The sequence below is a fragment of the Dufourea novaeangliae genome, unplaced genomic scaffold, assembly GCF_001272555.1.
Source record: "Dufourea novaeangliae isolate 0120121106 unplaced genomic scaffold, ASM127255v1 scaffold118, whole genome shotgun sequence".
In the NCBI taxonomy this organism is placed as follows: domain Eukaryota; kingdom Metazoa; phylum Arthropoda; class Insecta; order Hymenoptera; family Halictidae; genus Dufourea; species Dufourea novaeangliae.
The window spans coordinates 1,395,771-1,412,821 of record NW_015374006.1 but is presented as its reverse complement, the minus strand read 5'-3'; the positions used below and the strand labels follow the sequence as shown (position 1 = coordinate 1,412,821).

At 39.4% G+C, this 17,051-nt stretch overlaps 1 protein-coding gene across 1 annotated transcript in view; it reads left to right on the top strand.

Moving 5' to 3' along the window:
• The window catches only part of LOC107188291 (dentin sialophosphoprotein), a 125,275-nt gene that overhangs the window by 100,246 nt on the left and 7,978 nt on the right, over positions 1-17,051 (top strand). Inside the window, exon 9 of the mRNA XM_015576561.1 lies at positions 7,613-7,661. Coding sequence (XP_015432047.1) covers positions 7,613-7,661 — 49 coding nt within the window. The remainder of the gene's footprint in view (positions 1-7,612; positions 7,662-17,051) is intronic.

The following is a 17,051-nucleotide window of genomic DNA, read 5'->3' as shown; positions in this document are numbered from 1 at the left end:
GAGAGATTGTTTTCTTAAACTGCAGTAATTTTAACCGAAAAAAGTTATCAACATTTTCAATGATTATTATTTTTTACCTGCTTATCTTTAGAAGATTGGAATTTAAATAAAATAATTTCTTAATACATGGAAAAATCTTTATTTTAGAAAATTCTTATTGATCCAAAATTATATTCTCTTAGATATATGCAGTTTTTTTTTTAATTGGTAAATTGGTAGGATTTTGGTATCGATATTATGAATATTGATACTTTTTGAACAATATTTTTCATTTATCGATATTTAACGAAAAAGTATATATATGTCTATAAGCATGATCGATATTGGAACCAATATCGCACATCTCTACCGGGGACTGCTAGGGATCTTGCATAGGGCTAGTTACAAATGGACACCGACCACAAACACTTGTTGCTAGGAGTCGCGTTGAACGAACCGACGCTCTCTCCGTTTCCCTGTTCTCGCTGAAGTTATCGCACCAGTGGGATCTAGCACTCTCGTTTCTCTCGTGGAATATTATTAAATCTGCTTATTTTTCCACGTCTTCTGAGACTTTAAGCCCTACAGTTTAGGGGACCGTTTTTATCAGGGTCGTGCGTGTGAGACGTTAGGTGTCAAGGTATGGGATTGCTCGAGGGCCCATAATGCTAATTTTGGGTGTACCAATAACTGTACCACTCGACAGAGTCATCTTCAATATCCGAAAACTAATTTAACGTGTGTTCAGGTGGGATCATCGTATATCTGCTTTCTAATATCCGTCGAAAACTAAATTTGTCACGGTTTACTAACACATCTTATTTTAGTGTGTTCTGTGCGTTGGTGCATACCATAAGCGCTGGAAGATCCACAATGTCTAGTCATAATAAGCAACGTTGGTAGCAAAAATATAGTGGAAAATCTGCTCTGTCATCATTGAGTTTATGTTGTATACAGAACGTAGAACTACCGGCAGCTGGGTCAGTTGTGACCCGTGACATTACAGTGACACGTGTATGTCACACATGATTTTATACTTTGTGTACGATCTGTAAACAACAGTTTAAGTAGATTGTGTTAATTAACGGATCGCCGATGACCCGGCCATAGGAATAGGGGGATTGGGAAAAGAATTCTGTTCAAATTTAAACAGTTGTGCTACCACAGAAAACAGCAATGTGACATTTCGGATTTACATACGATAAAATGTGAAATTATACGAGGATTGTGTGATTGGAAAAAGGTTCGGTTCGAGCGTGCCCGTGAATAAAAATGACGGTTCGACGTTAATCGAGTAGAACCACACGCATATGTATACAATATATGTCCGATTTAAATGCGTATACAAGCTATCACTTCTGTAAATATTGAAATTCGAAAAACATGTTTCATATAAAAGCTGTTTCATTTTATGGATCAAAGTTACTAGAATTTTTGATAATTTGTTTTTAAAATAGTATTTGCTGAGATTTTAATAACAATGTAACTTATTTAAATGAAAGTACATACATTTTTTTTATTATTAAGCATTTTCATTATTTATTATTTAACATATTTGTCAAATTATTATTCAAACGAATGTTTTAAATATGTCGTTCAATTCGTCTTGATATTCGTCTTAATAATAAAACTTTATATGAAACATTTTTTCGAATTCTCAATAGTCAGAGAAATAATAGCGTGAGTACACTTGGACCGAACAGACTGTATTTTCGAAAGCTACAAAATTTTCGTTCCGTATCGTTGTTAATCGATCCTGGTTGTCCAAACCGTCGCCGATCGCGCTGTTTGTTCTGTGGCTGGTTTGTAAACAACTTTCATCGTGAGTGTATATTTAGACAGTGGTAGTGATTCTGTCGCAAGAGGCCCCCTCACCTGGTGGCGTCATCGAACAGTAGCGTTCCAATAATTTGGCACATAGTTTGACACCTCTTGACGCGTGAATTTTCCGGCTGTTGGTAAGAATATCTCAGTCGACCAAAACACGAACTGGAATTCGCGACTCAGCAACGTTGGCATATCTTACACATACATCTTTGAATTATTGGACGATGGATGTTTACGAAAATTCGCATGTTTATAGGTTGATGGACAGAAAGCAAGAGATAAATAAAGGTTTATAGAAGGAGTGTGTGTGTATCAACTGGATACGAAGTTGTATTACATAATTTTTGGGGGTAGAAATAAACGGAATCTTTTAATGTTTGGTCTGGATTTATCCAGTACAGTAAATTCTTGATGAGTGCTCGATCGCTCTTCGATATTCTTGGGTCGGATTCGGCCTGGATTTACCATTAGAGGGTTAATAATGACTCGATGTGAGTGTTTTGGAAAATACAAGAAATTTTTTCTTGACCATTTTTGCTGCTAGATTTTTATTCTGGACCACTGTGCGACGAGTCGATGATCCGTGGTTGTCATGCTCTCGCGGATGACCATTCCCGGTGTCATTTACGCGTCCCGGCGTGTGCATTGAAGGGAATGTCCCGCGTGGGTGGTGCCATTTGAACCAGCCCAGACTTCCCTCGAGTCGCGCGTCCGCTTCGCACATTGGACCAAACGGTGTCTTCGCGACGATCTATACGGTTGGGTCCGAAAGTTTCCGAACTGAAACTTTCATGCAAAATTTTTATGCAAGTCAGAGTCCCAATTTAATAATAAAATTTTTTGTATACAATTTTTTATACGTTACACTTTTATTAAATAAAATTAATAAAGTGGTAGTAATTGGTTCATTTTCCCTGGTAGGTTTGTAGTATGAGAAAAACCTGAATAACCTTTCCGACTGTTTTTGCTGTACTGAATTTTCAACCATTCTCTGTAAATGCATCAAAACCTCTGTGCGGTTCAGATACGAGGTTCCGATGCTTTATCGTTGCAGTCGGTTATAATGGATTTCTCGTACGATCGATGGGAGCCGATTTTATGCAACCGTTCGTTTGGCGATAGCTTTGTTCAGTTCGAGCCTTAAAAAGAGGCAAAGCAGTCGTTTCTAAAAATAATGTACCAGTTCCTGGCGTGTATTCAACCACGACCGACCATTGAACATGAACCATCCCGTTGAGTCGATGAAATAGTTTGTCGACCGATAGAAATATCGTCGCGTGCCTTTCGATGCGACCTTAACGTCTCTTTGGAACGCCTGAAAAATACTTCGAACGATAAACTACGTATTATTTTGACGATTGTTAATAGAATAATAACATGCTCCGTACTTGCTTCAAATTTCGAATCTTCGATTAGGCTTGGAAAATTGAGCAGAAAGACTTACAATATACCGATATATTATTAATTAAAGTAAATTGTTTCATTCTTTACGTTAACATTACATTGGAAAAGGCAGGTAGTCAGAGTTATACTTTGTCTCTTTGCTTCTTCTTAATTTATATTTCAACGAACGTGTCGATAACAGGAATACGTGAGCTGAGGAGGCAATTGATTTTCCGGCTATTTACCTATTAAACTTCTCATAGGAAAACATACACCTGTCTGGCGCGAGCACGTGTGTCAGTCCTGTAAATATTTCACTCTGAAAGCAATCACCGTTTCTATTAATAATTTTGATTCTTTTTGTTGGCACGCGCCGCTGAAACTAAACGCGTAAAATCCGAACGTTCGAGGAATAATTCAGTGACCATTAATATTATTCATTGATCGTGGACTTGGCATTCTAGCAGGTCTCTTAAACTAAGAGAAAAAAAAGTCAAGAATTCGATTTCCGTTTGTTTTTAGATTCTGCCCGAGTGTGTTTACGTGTCTATGAACGTGTTCATTGCCATTTGAACCAAATACCCTGGTGGACAGAATGACTATAAAGATTGTACCGTGACTAAAATTCTTTAGTTAAGATTTCCTTCGTTTTTCGGTTCGATGTCCTAGCTTTTCTGACTCATTAGTTCACTCACTTTTCTTCATATAGAATTGATTAGTTAGAGATCTTAGAGAGCGCTTAGATCAGTTAGCTGTTAGAGTGTTAGAGGATCGCTGCTGTGATCAACCAATCGGAATCAACAGACGAAATACTCTAATTTTGACAAACATCTCTTCCGTACAATAATAACCCTCAATTTTGTTGTCCCAAAAAACATTCCACCAATGACACTGTGTTGGCGTCCATAGAATTTACGATACATGATCTCCTAATTGTCTACAGCAGTGATGTCAATAAGTCTCATCATAGAAAAGCAAAGTATAAACTCATTAACCCTACAAAAAAATATTTTCTCGAGGACTTAAAACTCTGTCAAGAAAGAAAGTCTCCCAGTAAATTAGCCCAAAATTATTCCAAAAACCGATGCAATTCTCCTTGCTAGAGATGACCAACCAACTGTTGCAAACAACTAGGCTCTAAATGGCCCAGCGTGTTGCACCAGGGTCAACCAAATCGTCTCCCCGAATCAAACATTGACCAGTGTTTAGTATCGAGACCCCCGTATCGCCGTATGATACATCCCCGTTTGAAAATAGCCGAGGCGAAATTTTCCGATCGGTTCGGAAAATTACCTGGGAAAAGTCGATCCGTTGAAATACACAAGCTGGTTTCCCTCGATTGATTGGCGCCTACCTCTCACGGTATTTCGCCGCGTTCGTTTATTGTGCTTGTTACGTGTGTCTCGTACTACGGTCATACCCATCAGGTATATCACTATTCTTGGCACGGATCGAACGAGGGCCCGGCTGCAAAAAAAAAAAAAAAAAAAAAAAAAACAAGCGACGCCTATAGAAAGAAAACGTAGAGACGCCAACAGTATTGGGCGTGATGTGTGATTCACATAAAGCGCCGTGTTTTCTTCTTCTTCTTGCGTGTCGTTATTGTGTTGTGTTGTCACTTGTCCAGCTTTTTCGCCGTCTACGTCTATTGTACCACGTACACTGGCGATTCCTTGCGTATCCCTCGAAACAATGATGACGATATACAAGGTGTCTCAACTAACTTGACCACCTCGAATAATGACTTAACGGTACACTTTATGATAATTTTGAGGCGTGGAGCGTAAATGGCAAAAGTGTAGTCCAGATTTACGGGGATTCAGTGATTGTAGACAGTAAAGGTTAATTAACCCCTTGCCTTATCATTTGTTTGACGACTGCTCTCTCAAGAATTACTTTATCGTTAATAATTTTACAGATACAAAAAGAATTCTATTCTTATGGCAAGTGTAAGATTTACTCCAAATCTTAAATGTTAATACCAGCGAAACAGTATTTCACTTTGACTTAAAGAAAACGAATTATATGAATGTTTATTTAATACAGTTTGAAATTGTCATCACGTGTGTGACTCGATGTTATAAGGCAAGGTGTTAAGATTGCGAATAAATCGAGAAGACTATATATAGGGATAAATGTTTTCTGTCTTTGTATCGCCAATTCTGTTTACCTCGGAAAACCTTCGTGTGTCAAGGGCTTAAGTTACATTTAAATTACAGAAACATCTGGCTGTCGGGTTCTGTTCCCGGCTGTTTTCTAATCTCCACTTATGCAAATAAAACCGCGCGACGGCGATGAATATTCCGTTTGCTGGGGAGAAAACAGACGACGAAAAATAAGATATATATGATTTAAACAGTTTCCTATATTGAAATGGCTTACGTTGAAAAACAACGACGACACAAATAAAATTATAACATTTAATTTTTCTCAGTACCTATAGTCTACCGTTGTTTGAAATTTCCACATCAAATTTTTAACATTATCTTGAATGAAAATTTCCAATTAAATAATCCTTTGTGAGTCGAGCAGTTTTGTTGTCCGAATCGCCACCAATAAAATGCATTGTACACATTACAATAAACTCAGTAAAATAAACTCAGTAAAATAATTAGAAGAAACTGAGTATCCACGAAAAACAACCGACCTTTCCGGCAGCAGGTACCGATAAAAGTAGGTTCCCTTTTTTTTTTTTTTTTGCATCGAACGGTGTCCCACTTCTCGCCGTCAGACAGAGATCACGCCGCACAAAGAAATCATTTCCCTCGTCGAACAGTTCTAAGCTCATTTGTATTCAGCGCCGATGGTCATCGACCATCCAATGCCAGTGTGGCATCTGCGGTGTACACTTAAATCGGTCGTTCATTCCTCGAAGACGCACAGTGCACCTAAGAAAGCCGTGGCGTCCGTATCGTTTTCTATGTCGCGCGTAGCAACATTGTTCCTCGACTAATTAGCCTCGTATTTACATACAATTCTCGAACTTCTTTCTCGATACAGTTAACATCTCGTATCTACGATCAACGAAGTGGTGTGTTGTTTCTGCGAGTTCTCCGTCTCAATGATCCAATTCACCGTAACAGAAATGGGAACAGTCCTTTCCGTGTCGAATTGTGAATATCGGAAGATCGAGAAATAAATATATAGAAACTTTGTGTTTTGGAGTTAGTGTTCATACTTCGTCGGGTTTAAAATATTATAGTACACTATAAACACGTAGACTCGTTGTAGAAAGTAAAATAATCGATTCTAGGCAGCGTTCCCCGGAAGTGTTCTCCAGAAGTGTTCTCCAGAAGTGTTCTCCATTTTTCGGGAACAGTGAAACGCATCAATACGCCGAAAACTGTACCGATTCCCTGCAAAGTGTTTAATTGTATCGAAAAAGAACTGACCAGCTTAAAATGTGTTTCATCTGCTGTCTGTTGATATCGATGTGCAATTACTTCTCTGCCACACCTGGAAGAGACAGACGATAATGAAAAGGAACTGTTCGAGATGGAACATGTCTCTTGATCTCCGATGGTCTTCATAAAAATTTCACGACACGTTCGCTGAATCATATGTTTGTTTGATGGTCGTGTAGAATTTCACAAGGTCGCCTTGAATCCAGTCTCGAAAATATTCAAGATTCTTCTCGTGCACGAGTTTTTACCAAAATGGCCGCCGGACAGTCTACAGGAAGTTTCGGAGAAATCGAAGATTTTCAAGTTTCTCGCTGAAATGAAAATCTAATGTTTCGCGAGTTTTCAACCGAGAAATATTAAATATATCCACCTGTGTGAAAGGGAAAAATGTTGTTCCGCCGACAAACCAGCGAACCGACCGGAAGCGTCTCCAAGAGTCCTAACACGTCGATGGCTCACAGTACAAGCTCGTCCGGTATATTGTCGAGCTGGTACACGAAAATCACGACGAACGTGAAGAAGAGACAGCCGTTCAGTCCGAAATCACTGTTGAAGAAAGCGTTGGTACTTATTACTGTTTTAATCGTTGTATTTTCATGGTTGGACCGAATATTTTATTAACGTGACGTCTGAAAGATTTTTAACCCCTTTAACGCCCAAACACTTCTTCTGGGAAAAAAAAAACTATTTCACGAGATTAGAAAAATTAAAAATGGTCCCAATATGCGCACCTCATCTGTATTTTCACGGCAAAACCACTGGTAATACGATTTTCTAGATGTGACATTATGTCACACTGGGCGTTAAAGGGTCAAGCGATGCACGAGTCTTTCGCGGGCGAAAGTGACTAAATAGACATTTATGTCACTTATATTATTGTGAATACAATTTTATTATTCTTCTTTGTTTATTGTTTCGTAGAGTCATTCAATCTGGCAAATGAACGGCTCGTAGCGATAATCACTGTGGAGGAATATTCTACGTGTTAATTAACATTTGTTTTTGTTTTTATTTTTCAGCTGCCTGTTGTTGATCCTTTCCTGGAGAAAGTGTCGCTCTCTGATCTCAGTAAGTTTCACCATTTTTTTTATTTTGCTCTGCTTCTTTAAGACTCAATTGACTGTACTAACAGTAAGATTGAAAATTATATTTTTAAATGGACATTACTGCTCGGAATTTTGGAATTCGTCGAAAAGTGTATTTTGACTTTGTTTCGTAGAAAATGAATAACACTGAATGATCCAATTTTCTCAATTTTAATTGTTTAACAATACAATTTCATCCAATCAACTTTGGGATTACTGAAAAACACCGTCAATTCTGCATATGTCGGGGAAAACGAAACAGAATTCTTTATCTATCAATACAATAATTCTAATTTTTACGAAACATTCCATATGACTATAAATGTGCACAAAGATCTGCACTCTATTCACAATAAACATAAACTTTCGAGCGGTAGTGTACATCTGAAAAAAAGGAAAACCCAGAAAAATCAACTTGAACAAATTGAATCGGGGTCCTTTTTTTGTTAGTAATAAAAGGGTCAAACTGAAAGATTCAATCCTCTGGAAGCTTCTTGTATTCGAAGTTCGAAAGCGAAACGATGTCACAATGTCTATACGCTTCCCCCGTTGAAAATCAGATAATTTATAATCGCAGACAACGACTAGCAACATTTATCCGAGAGTGCTTCAGCAGCACTCCATCAAATTTCCTTCGTTGAAAAGTGTACGCAGAGAGAGCAGATTTTCATAATGTAGTAGTAACGGATTACTCTACCGACTTCACTCTCGTGGATCCTCTTTCGTCCCAAGTTTCGTTTCTTCGTCGTCAACGTTCCGTTTCCCTTGGTCGAGCACGAACGAAACCACCTGCGGATGATAGAACGGTCTCGCGAAAGCTACCACCCCTTTCGAGTGAAAGAGAGGGTGGAAAGCTAGGCGAAATCGATGGAGCTCCTAATGTATTTATAAATAAGTGGTCGCCCTTAAATGAGAGCTCCTCGACTGGAGGATTGTAACTGAATTCGAGATCGTCGGATCACATATTAAACCTGTCGCGTTTTAAAGAAATCGTGGGTTCCGTTAAAAAAATTATAAAATATATAATCATTATGTTTCATTAGAAAAATTTGTGAAGTGATTTGGCAATTGTTAATTATTCCAGATAATTAACCGACCAATTGAACAAAGAGATTGGACAGGGTGGTCGGTAATTGATGGTACAGCCGGTAAAGTGGTGATTCTACATAAAAAAAAAATAAGCCGAAAATATAGAATAAAACTTCTTGATTTCAGACTTCGTTTTGGAGATAATCGAATTTGAAAAATCTGCTGGATACACGTGCCATCGAATAGGACTTGACCAACGTGTCTGTTCATTGCATTCCAGTGCTTTTAGATAAGAAGCCTATTGATATTATCCCCAGATCAGGGTTACAGAAGAAATTATGTTATTCTATTAGAGTTTCTTCTATTTTTCGTAAATGTAAATTCCTACTGTGATTCAACTGTTTAGTACTAAACATATTAAATATTAAATCTACTAAACATATTAAATAGTAACCGGTAGACAATGTGATGATAGTTACAAAATCTCTTTAAATTTATTTTCATTCCTCTTAAATTCATTGGCCGTTGGACCCTATTTGTATCGTTAAAAAAAAAAGATCACTTTTACTTCGTGGACTTTTCACGGGCATTACTTCGCCACTCAAACGGTGCTAACATTTTTATTCATGAAACGTCAGAGCATTCGCATAATTAGCACTTATATACGCTCCTGGGCAAAAGAGGCCCTGTGTCTCGGAAGCCGGGGCGTGCGCGTCGAATTATAATCGTTTTCCCGGGATCGGGCAACGAAGAGGGTCTGGAAGCTTTAAATCAAACCAGGAAGCATCTTCCCACGTGCTCTCTCGACAATCATCCGTTTATGTGGATTTCCCCTTGAAAACTGTGGCACTGAGTTCCCTCCCTCCCATCCACCCTTCCACCCTTTTGGTCCTATGGTATCCTTCCTTGGGGTGTCGTGGGTGTACATGGTGGCCCGATCGATGAATTCCCGGGAGGTCCAGCTCGCCCGCGCGCACCGGAAACCGAGGGTGGATTTACAGAGAGGATGGGGGAGATCAACGGGAATGGACCAACAATCTGATTCATGAGCAGACGGAACAAAAGGTGGGGGAAACGGGGGGATAAAGCAACGAACGTGTGCGCGCATTCTCGGTCGAGGTACATACACTTCAACCCTTAACCGGACATGCAATTCTTTCGTGCGGAAACGGTCACATGACGTGTGTTTTTAGGAATTGGTAGAGAAACGAAATTCTAACAGAGTTGTTTAGAAAATTGTACGAGACGTTTGGTCAAAAGGTTTCCAGAATTTTGTATAATTTATTTGAAAAAATATTTATTTATTCGTCAATATTGATACGTATTAGAAAGAGTCTTAGTGAATAGAGAGAGTCTGACTAGTTTAAAAGAATTTGAAAAGTTAGGAGTACCAGAGTACCTCCGTGGCTCGGTTGGTTAAGGCACAGGTTGGTCTATAGAGAAGAATCCAAACGACGCTGGCTCGAGTCCCACTCCACCTGGTCCTCATTTTTCCTAGGTTCTCGAAATATTATTGACCACTTTCGTTACGAGCCAAAATCTTGACCTCTATTTAAACAGCTGAATATAACGTTTGAAACGTTGAAAAAAATATTACAAAACTCGTCATATATCCCCTTCGAACTGTGTCTATAATGTTTGTCTGATTGAATTTTCGTCAGAAATCATTAAAGTTCCCTGAATTATCAAAGTGTGTCACTTCTGTATCCCGTTCTGGATATACCACCATTTAGAGAGTGAGAAGATTTTATCACCAAATGACCTTGAAGGGTGATCTTAACCCCCCAATGACCTTGAAGGGTGATCTTACCCCAAAATGACTCTGATATACATATAGAATAAGTACGAATTCCGCACAACCCCTTAGAAGAAGGTTATGTTTCCCTGATGACGTCCCTGAAACTTGTTCAGCTGGATTCTTCTTCTGATTCAAAATGTTTCCGTTACTCACAGTGGAGTATAAAAATTTCCTCCGTACCTGCATACTCGTGACCACATTATGGTATAACCTGTAGAACCTGTAGATGAATGAATCACAGGGACAAGTCGTGTAGATTAGAAAGGGATCAGGGGTGGGGATACAATTGAACAGAAAAGAATCTAGCCGGAAAAGGGGGATAAAAGCCAAGATGTGGATAAGCTTGACTTGCAACAAGGTCGCCGGGATTTCATTCTGTGACGTATTCTCACATTCGCATTTGGGTCTAGGTCATGGGGCGAGGTTGTGCGTTCGATAATACGGGACCTCGGGGTAGGAAACGAGTAATGGAGTTTTTGTTGCTCGCTTGCTGGCGCTCCCCCGACGTTTCTGGCGTCGAAAAACGAGTCTTCGATCGCGTGTTCATTCGGTGTCTCTGTTATATAGATTCTTCTGTTATCCGAAACTTCTTTTGTCGCGCGATAATGGATCGGTGTAGTGGATCACCCTAACCATGTTCTTATTTGCAGTTACATTATTGAAAGATATTAGATTTATTACTGAAGGGACACAATGTTCTCCAAGAATACCTCGTAGAAAGTTTCTGTGGTAGTTACACGTTTGCAAAGAAGAGGTGGGAGAAGCATGGTACTCGTAATAATCTAGTAATAATAAGGAACGAAGGGTAACCGAATAAAATGTGTAGCCTGGAAAATTTGAGCGATGGATTATTCCATTTTCCATTGGGGTTGAACCTAGACCTCGATCCATATAGAACTGCATTATAAATAAACGCTCCCTTAGCGGCGCTGTAGGAAATCGTGTGGAAATACGGTTACACATGTCCCGAGCCACCGAGAGCGCTTCCATAGGTAATTTTAAATAACTTCTAAGGATGAAGAGGAATATGAATATGGAGGGTGTTAGAAATCGTTACCCTCGTGTCAACGCCGTTAAAGCTCTACAAACAACGGAAGCGAATTAGTATCGTTTCAATTTATAGAGATCACCTCTCTACTATTTGACTTTCTTGAATTCATGCAAGCTGTTAATTAGGTCAACACGGTCAGCGATGATCTTCAGTAATTTTCAACGACGGTGTAAAATGAATTGTGAATAACAGTTTAAAAAATTCATTCCTTTCCACTGCTGCGTAATTATCAGATTGCGGAGTTTTATGCACATTCACAGTTTTAGGCATTAATATAGAAACGTCAAAATTAGACAGAATTTTATTTCCTGTACCAACAGCTGTTATTAAGCAGTATTAATTAACAATATATTAAATTAGTAAACAATAGAATTTATTTATAATAGAGACTATTAATTAATCAATAACAGAATAATATTCTACAGTCTGTCAGTTAGGGATTGCCACAAATTACATAAACATGTGCGGTCTGGTAATGATAATGTCTATAATAGTTCTTATCGATTAACCATGACTACGCTCCAGCTGTATTTGTTGCTAAACGAAGGCAATCGATATAACTGTCGTTTGCAGATGGGATCCAGACCGAATAAGCCCCACGCAAAAATAAGAAAAAAAGGTACATGCTGTTTGCTAGGAATCATAAAGTACTTAACGCTTCTACTGTAAAATAAAAATCGACCACTCGTGGTTTCGAGCAGAATGTTATATTCGGCCCGTAATTAGTGAGTAATTGGACAACAGTATCATTTGTGTCGGTTAGTCGCAACAGAGACGGATAATAGACGGTTGCGAATCGATATTTGCGAGTCCAATTAATTCGAGGCAAGCTTAATATCATCGGACCATTCTCGTGTCTCCTTTATTTCTTTAACAACCTTCCTCTCTGTGTTGCCGTTTTACGTAACTACGTTCCGAATGGCTCGGTTCTTCGCGCGGGTAGATTTCATTTAACGAAAACCGTGTCGCGTCATTGCAACGTTTCCAGCCATTCTTCTCAGACCTTTCTCATCTGAACAAAACGTCAAACAGTATTCCCTCTTTCAATAAAGGAAAGTGAATTTAACCTGTTAATTTTTGTAATTGAAAGACTTTCGATTACACCGATATTGGAATAAAGAATTCTGTGTACATCAGACTCTTTGTAGAAATCGAAAACTCATAAGTAGACTGTCTTTGATCAAAGATATACAGGGTATCATGTAACAGGTGGTACGATCAGGTAGAGGGTGTTTCTACGTGAAAAAATAAGTCGAAAATATACAATAGAATTTCTTCATTTGTGACTTCGTTTCCAAGGGAATCGATTCAAAATTAACCAGACATGGTAGTAAGTAGAAACGGCATGCAATGAACAGACGCGCTGGCAAAATCCTTCCTATTCAATTGCACGCGTATCCAACAGATTTTCAAAGCCGATTTTCTCGAAAACGAAGTGTCAAATGAAAAAGTTTTATTCCTATATTTTTGACTTATTTTTTCACGTAGAATCACTCCATACCCGGTTGTATGAGGTTGAACATTTTGCAGAGATTAAATTTTCAAACTTTTCAAAACTGTAATACCCTCTCATTGAATATACACTGTCTCCCAAAAATTCGAAGCAGCTTCCGTTATTTGGATCTATCTCTCTATTACGCGTTTAACACTATTCTCTAAATATTATTTACAGACAGCACTCGCAACATGAATATTAAAAAAAAAAAGTATTTTAAACGGTATGTTCTACACATTTCTTAAATTTATTCCATCTGATCTCTCAACCATTTCCTTATTTGTACAAAATATAATTTTTTTTCGAGTATTTTTATATTTTTGTTTTTGAACGTTTTTATTACTTTGTTAGATGTAACATTCCCGTTCGTATCATTGGGAAATATTCGATACTTCGAGGATAAAATTACAAAAATTGCTAATGAAAGTGGAAAGGATCGCTCAGCTTAATTTTCTTGCCTACGGAACGCATTAAGGGGCGACTGGATCGCTAATGAACGATTGGGAACTTGGTTTAGTTTTTCATGTAGTTGCATTAAAAACGAATTTACGAGGGTCTGAAGCATTTCTCCCTATGAGATTATTGTCTCAGCGTGGACCCGAGTTCGGGACAATAATCGAGAGGAGTCTGTACTCAGAAAACGAGAGCGGGGTGGGGTATGCCGTATAGCGAAATCACGACAAGCAACCGGTGTTACCTTGAGAACCTCGGCAAATGGCGCTCGAAGCAACATCGTAAAAGGAGGAATTGGCCAGAGACGAGCCCCTGGCTGGTAGATCGCCAGCTTCACTCGAGCGTCTCTGCCGTTGCCGCGCGTCAACAGAAATCCCTTACCGCGCGGGCACGCGACCTAACCTGAATCGTCGAAACCAATGAACCGCCTGGAGAAACGCAAATCACTCTGAATCAGATCCCAAGAATATATTCTCGATTCATTTGTCTTCGTTGAATCGACAAGAATCGATCGATTCGTGGCGGCGCGCGACGTTTTTTCTTGGCAAGAATCACCCGGGGATTTCGTGTGTAGTTATTCTTGGCACGATCGTCCGTGACGATGACGAGCGGCATCGAAACGAGGTGTGTGTGCGGTGGTCGGCAACTGACGGGAACGCGGCGAGGTAGTCCCGGACGGTTATTCGGTACGCCAGGCGAGGCGAGAAGTCGAGAAACTGATCGAGAATCGATTCGTGTTCGCTCAGAGGTTGACGTATGATCGTTATCGAGGGTTGGGAGGGGGCGACAACGGTTCCCTTCGAGGATCGACAATTCCCTTTAAGGATCGACCTTTCGAGAATCGACGATTCCCTTCGAGGATCGACGTGTCGTCGGGTGAACCTCGTTTCTTTCGTCGAAAACTTCGCTTGGATGTCACGGCCCACGTTCCATTGGAAGATCCGCCTTTACTTCGACGTCAGGCGGTCCAAGAAACGTCAGGTTGTATTGTTCTTATTGGAGGATAGTCATACCGCTTTGACTTGTTCCCTTCGTCTGTCCAATTGGGGACAGGCTACACGATGACTCCGTTAGGTGAACCTCGATTTCGGTATTATTATCCGCGGAAAACCGTGAACTTTGATGACCGGATGTGAAGAACTCGTGAATACGTGCCCCACAGCATCCTGATGTGTGATACATTGTTGTTGTTTTGATTCGCGTGCGGGCGCGTGCTCGCGCGAATCGCTCGATGTCGGATCCGTGGCACTTGGGGAGGAACGGTTTTGTGAAAATGAAGGTGCTTGGATTGCTGTGGGTTTTGGGGGGATGTTTGGTGGTTTTGACTGAAGAATTCGGAGGGGCTTTAGTGTGATTCGAACCATGTTGAGACGATCACGAGAGCTTTCTGGGAGACTTTCTAGGGCTTCGCGCTTGGAATAATTTGAAATCGCTGGGTGTTTGGACAGGAAATCATTTTTTTATAACGTATAACGAATTTTTCAAATATTTTGGAAGGTTTTCAGACTTGGAAAATCAGTAGACCTAAAATTTTGATTTGTAAGTTCTAAACTCATGATTAATTCTTTGATACTATCTTTTTTTAGTAGAAGTTTTTTATAATTCTATAGAGTATTTTGAGACGTTCTGAGACTTGTAAAATCAGTACACTCGATGGTTTTAAATATTTAGACGGCTTCTAAATATCTTGAAGGCTTAATCTATTGGAGTTTTTTGGAAGAGGATTTTCTAATATATCCATGAAATGTTGTCGAGTTTTCTGTAAAGGAAAATGAATATTAAAATCAGAAGTGTTGAGATTTCGTAAGTCTTGAAGCTTTCAGAAATTTCCAAGGAGAATTTTTGTGACGTACGATAGAATATGTATTTTCAAGAGAGTTTCGCAACAGGTCTGCAAACCGTCTCGAGGGAGCTTAAGTTCCGTGTCTCGACCCAAGATATCTTGAATCTTGAATTCCATTAGAAGTTTGACGAACCACCTTACGTCAGAGCAGTGGACCAACTGTCAATTACCCGTCACGTACTCGCCGATTGGCAAGAAATACATTTCTATTTATAATCTGTATTCCAATGTTGCATATGTAGCGTCAATTTTATTTAGATTCGATTTCACGATACAATTAATGAGCCTTACCCGATAATTATCTACAGATTACTTGATAACTATCTACAATTTTTTCCTAACAAAACAAGACAATGATTTTACAATAAATTTGCGTTTGAAATTACGTTTATGCCCACAGTTAAGAAGCTAATTAATTTTTTTCAATTAATTTCGATGGAACATACAGTTGATAATTGGACGGTAAATGTTCATGCAGTTTCATATATCGACGGAACGATTTACAGACATAGGAATTAAACAGAAGAGTTAGTTGATCCAATAAGGATTTCACTTTACGGAAAACAAGACGTCATTGTCTTCCGTCCATTTGGATTTTGCGGTAACGCCAGCTCATCATTTTGTAAATTGAGCTCTTTCAGCCCCATTACGCGACAGATCATCGCGTAATTGGCTAGCCGGATATAACTAGAACTAATGGAATTCGGTTTCTGTTCTGTCGCGACTCTTCTCTTTTTTTTTCTCGCTTGTCCCCGCACTGTGCTCACGCTATTACGCGGATTCGGTGTCAGCCACAATATTTCGTTCGGTCGACAGGCCGGAGGGAATGTAATTTTCTTCCCGATCTACACCAGTGAATATCGTGAAAGAGAACTTTCGTTCTCTTTTTATGTTCTTGTATAGTGTTAAAAGTCACCTGGAAGACCATCCTAATCCCAGAAAAATATACCCAGGACACCGAAAAGATACATGAAAAATGCCTTCGATCATCATCTTTAACTCCAAAAAAGTGGATTCAGTGATCAGTAACTGGAAATTGCACATCTGGAAAAATTAATAAACATTGATAGTAGATTAAATGTTTAATAGAAACACCGCAATTTATTATAATTCTTATTCAATCGTTACGTAGCTGTGGCCAACGTTACCGACGACCCAACCAATGAACGCGCAGTCCCTGAACTGTTTACGAAGCCCAGCCCAATTTCATAAAATCTTATAATTTAAGCCCACGGCCTTAATGGTTCGTACTCCAAGGATTAAAAGGATTTTTTGTTATAAAAATTCTGCTCTGTTCCGTTCGGTGGAAAAATTCTACGGTCACAGAAAATTCTACACGATCTGCTTGAAACATGCAAAGTCACAAGACACTTGTTTAAAAAAAAACAGAACGGAGAACAAAGGAGTTTATTCAAGAAATATGCAGCAACGAACGGCTAAACTCTATAAGCAATTTACGTTGTCGTTGGTAATAAAGGAGGTGTTCCGTTGGTGATTATTCGAGTTCTATGAACGGGAGGTTCGATAATGAGCTGTCGAAGGGACCGTGGACAGAGCCGTCTGTGAGGCAAATAATTGTTCCCGACGGCGATGTCATCGCGGAAAGGATGGACAGCTCGGCCAAAAGTCCGGCTACGAGGGACGACAACGCGACATAATGTTAGCCCTACATTATTACTCGAACTCTAAGGGTGTAAGCGCCAC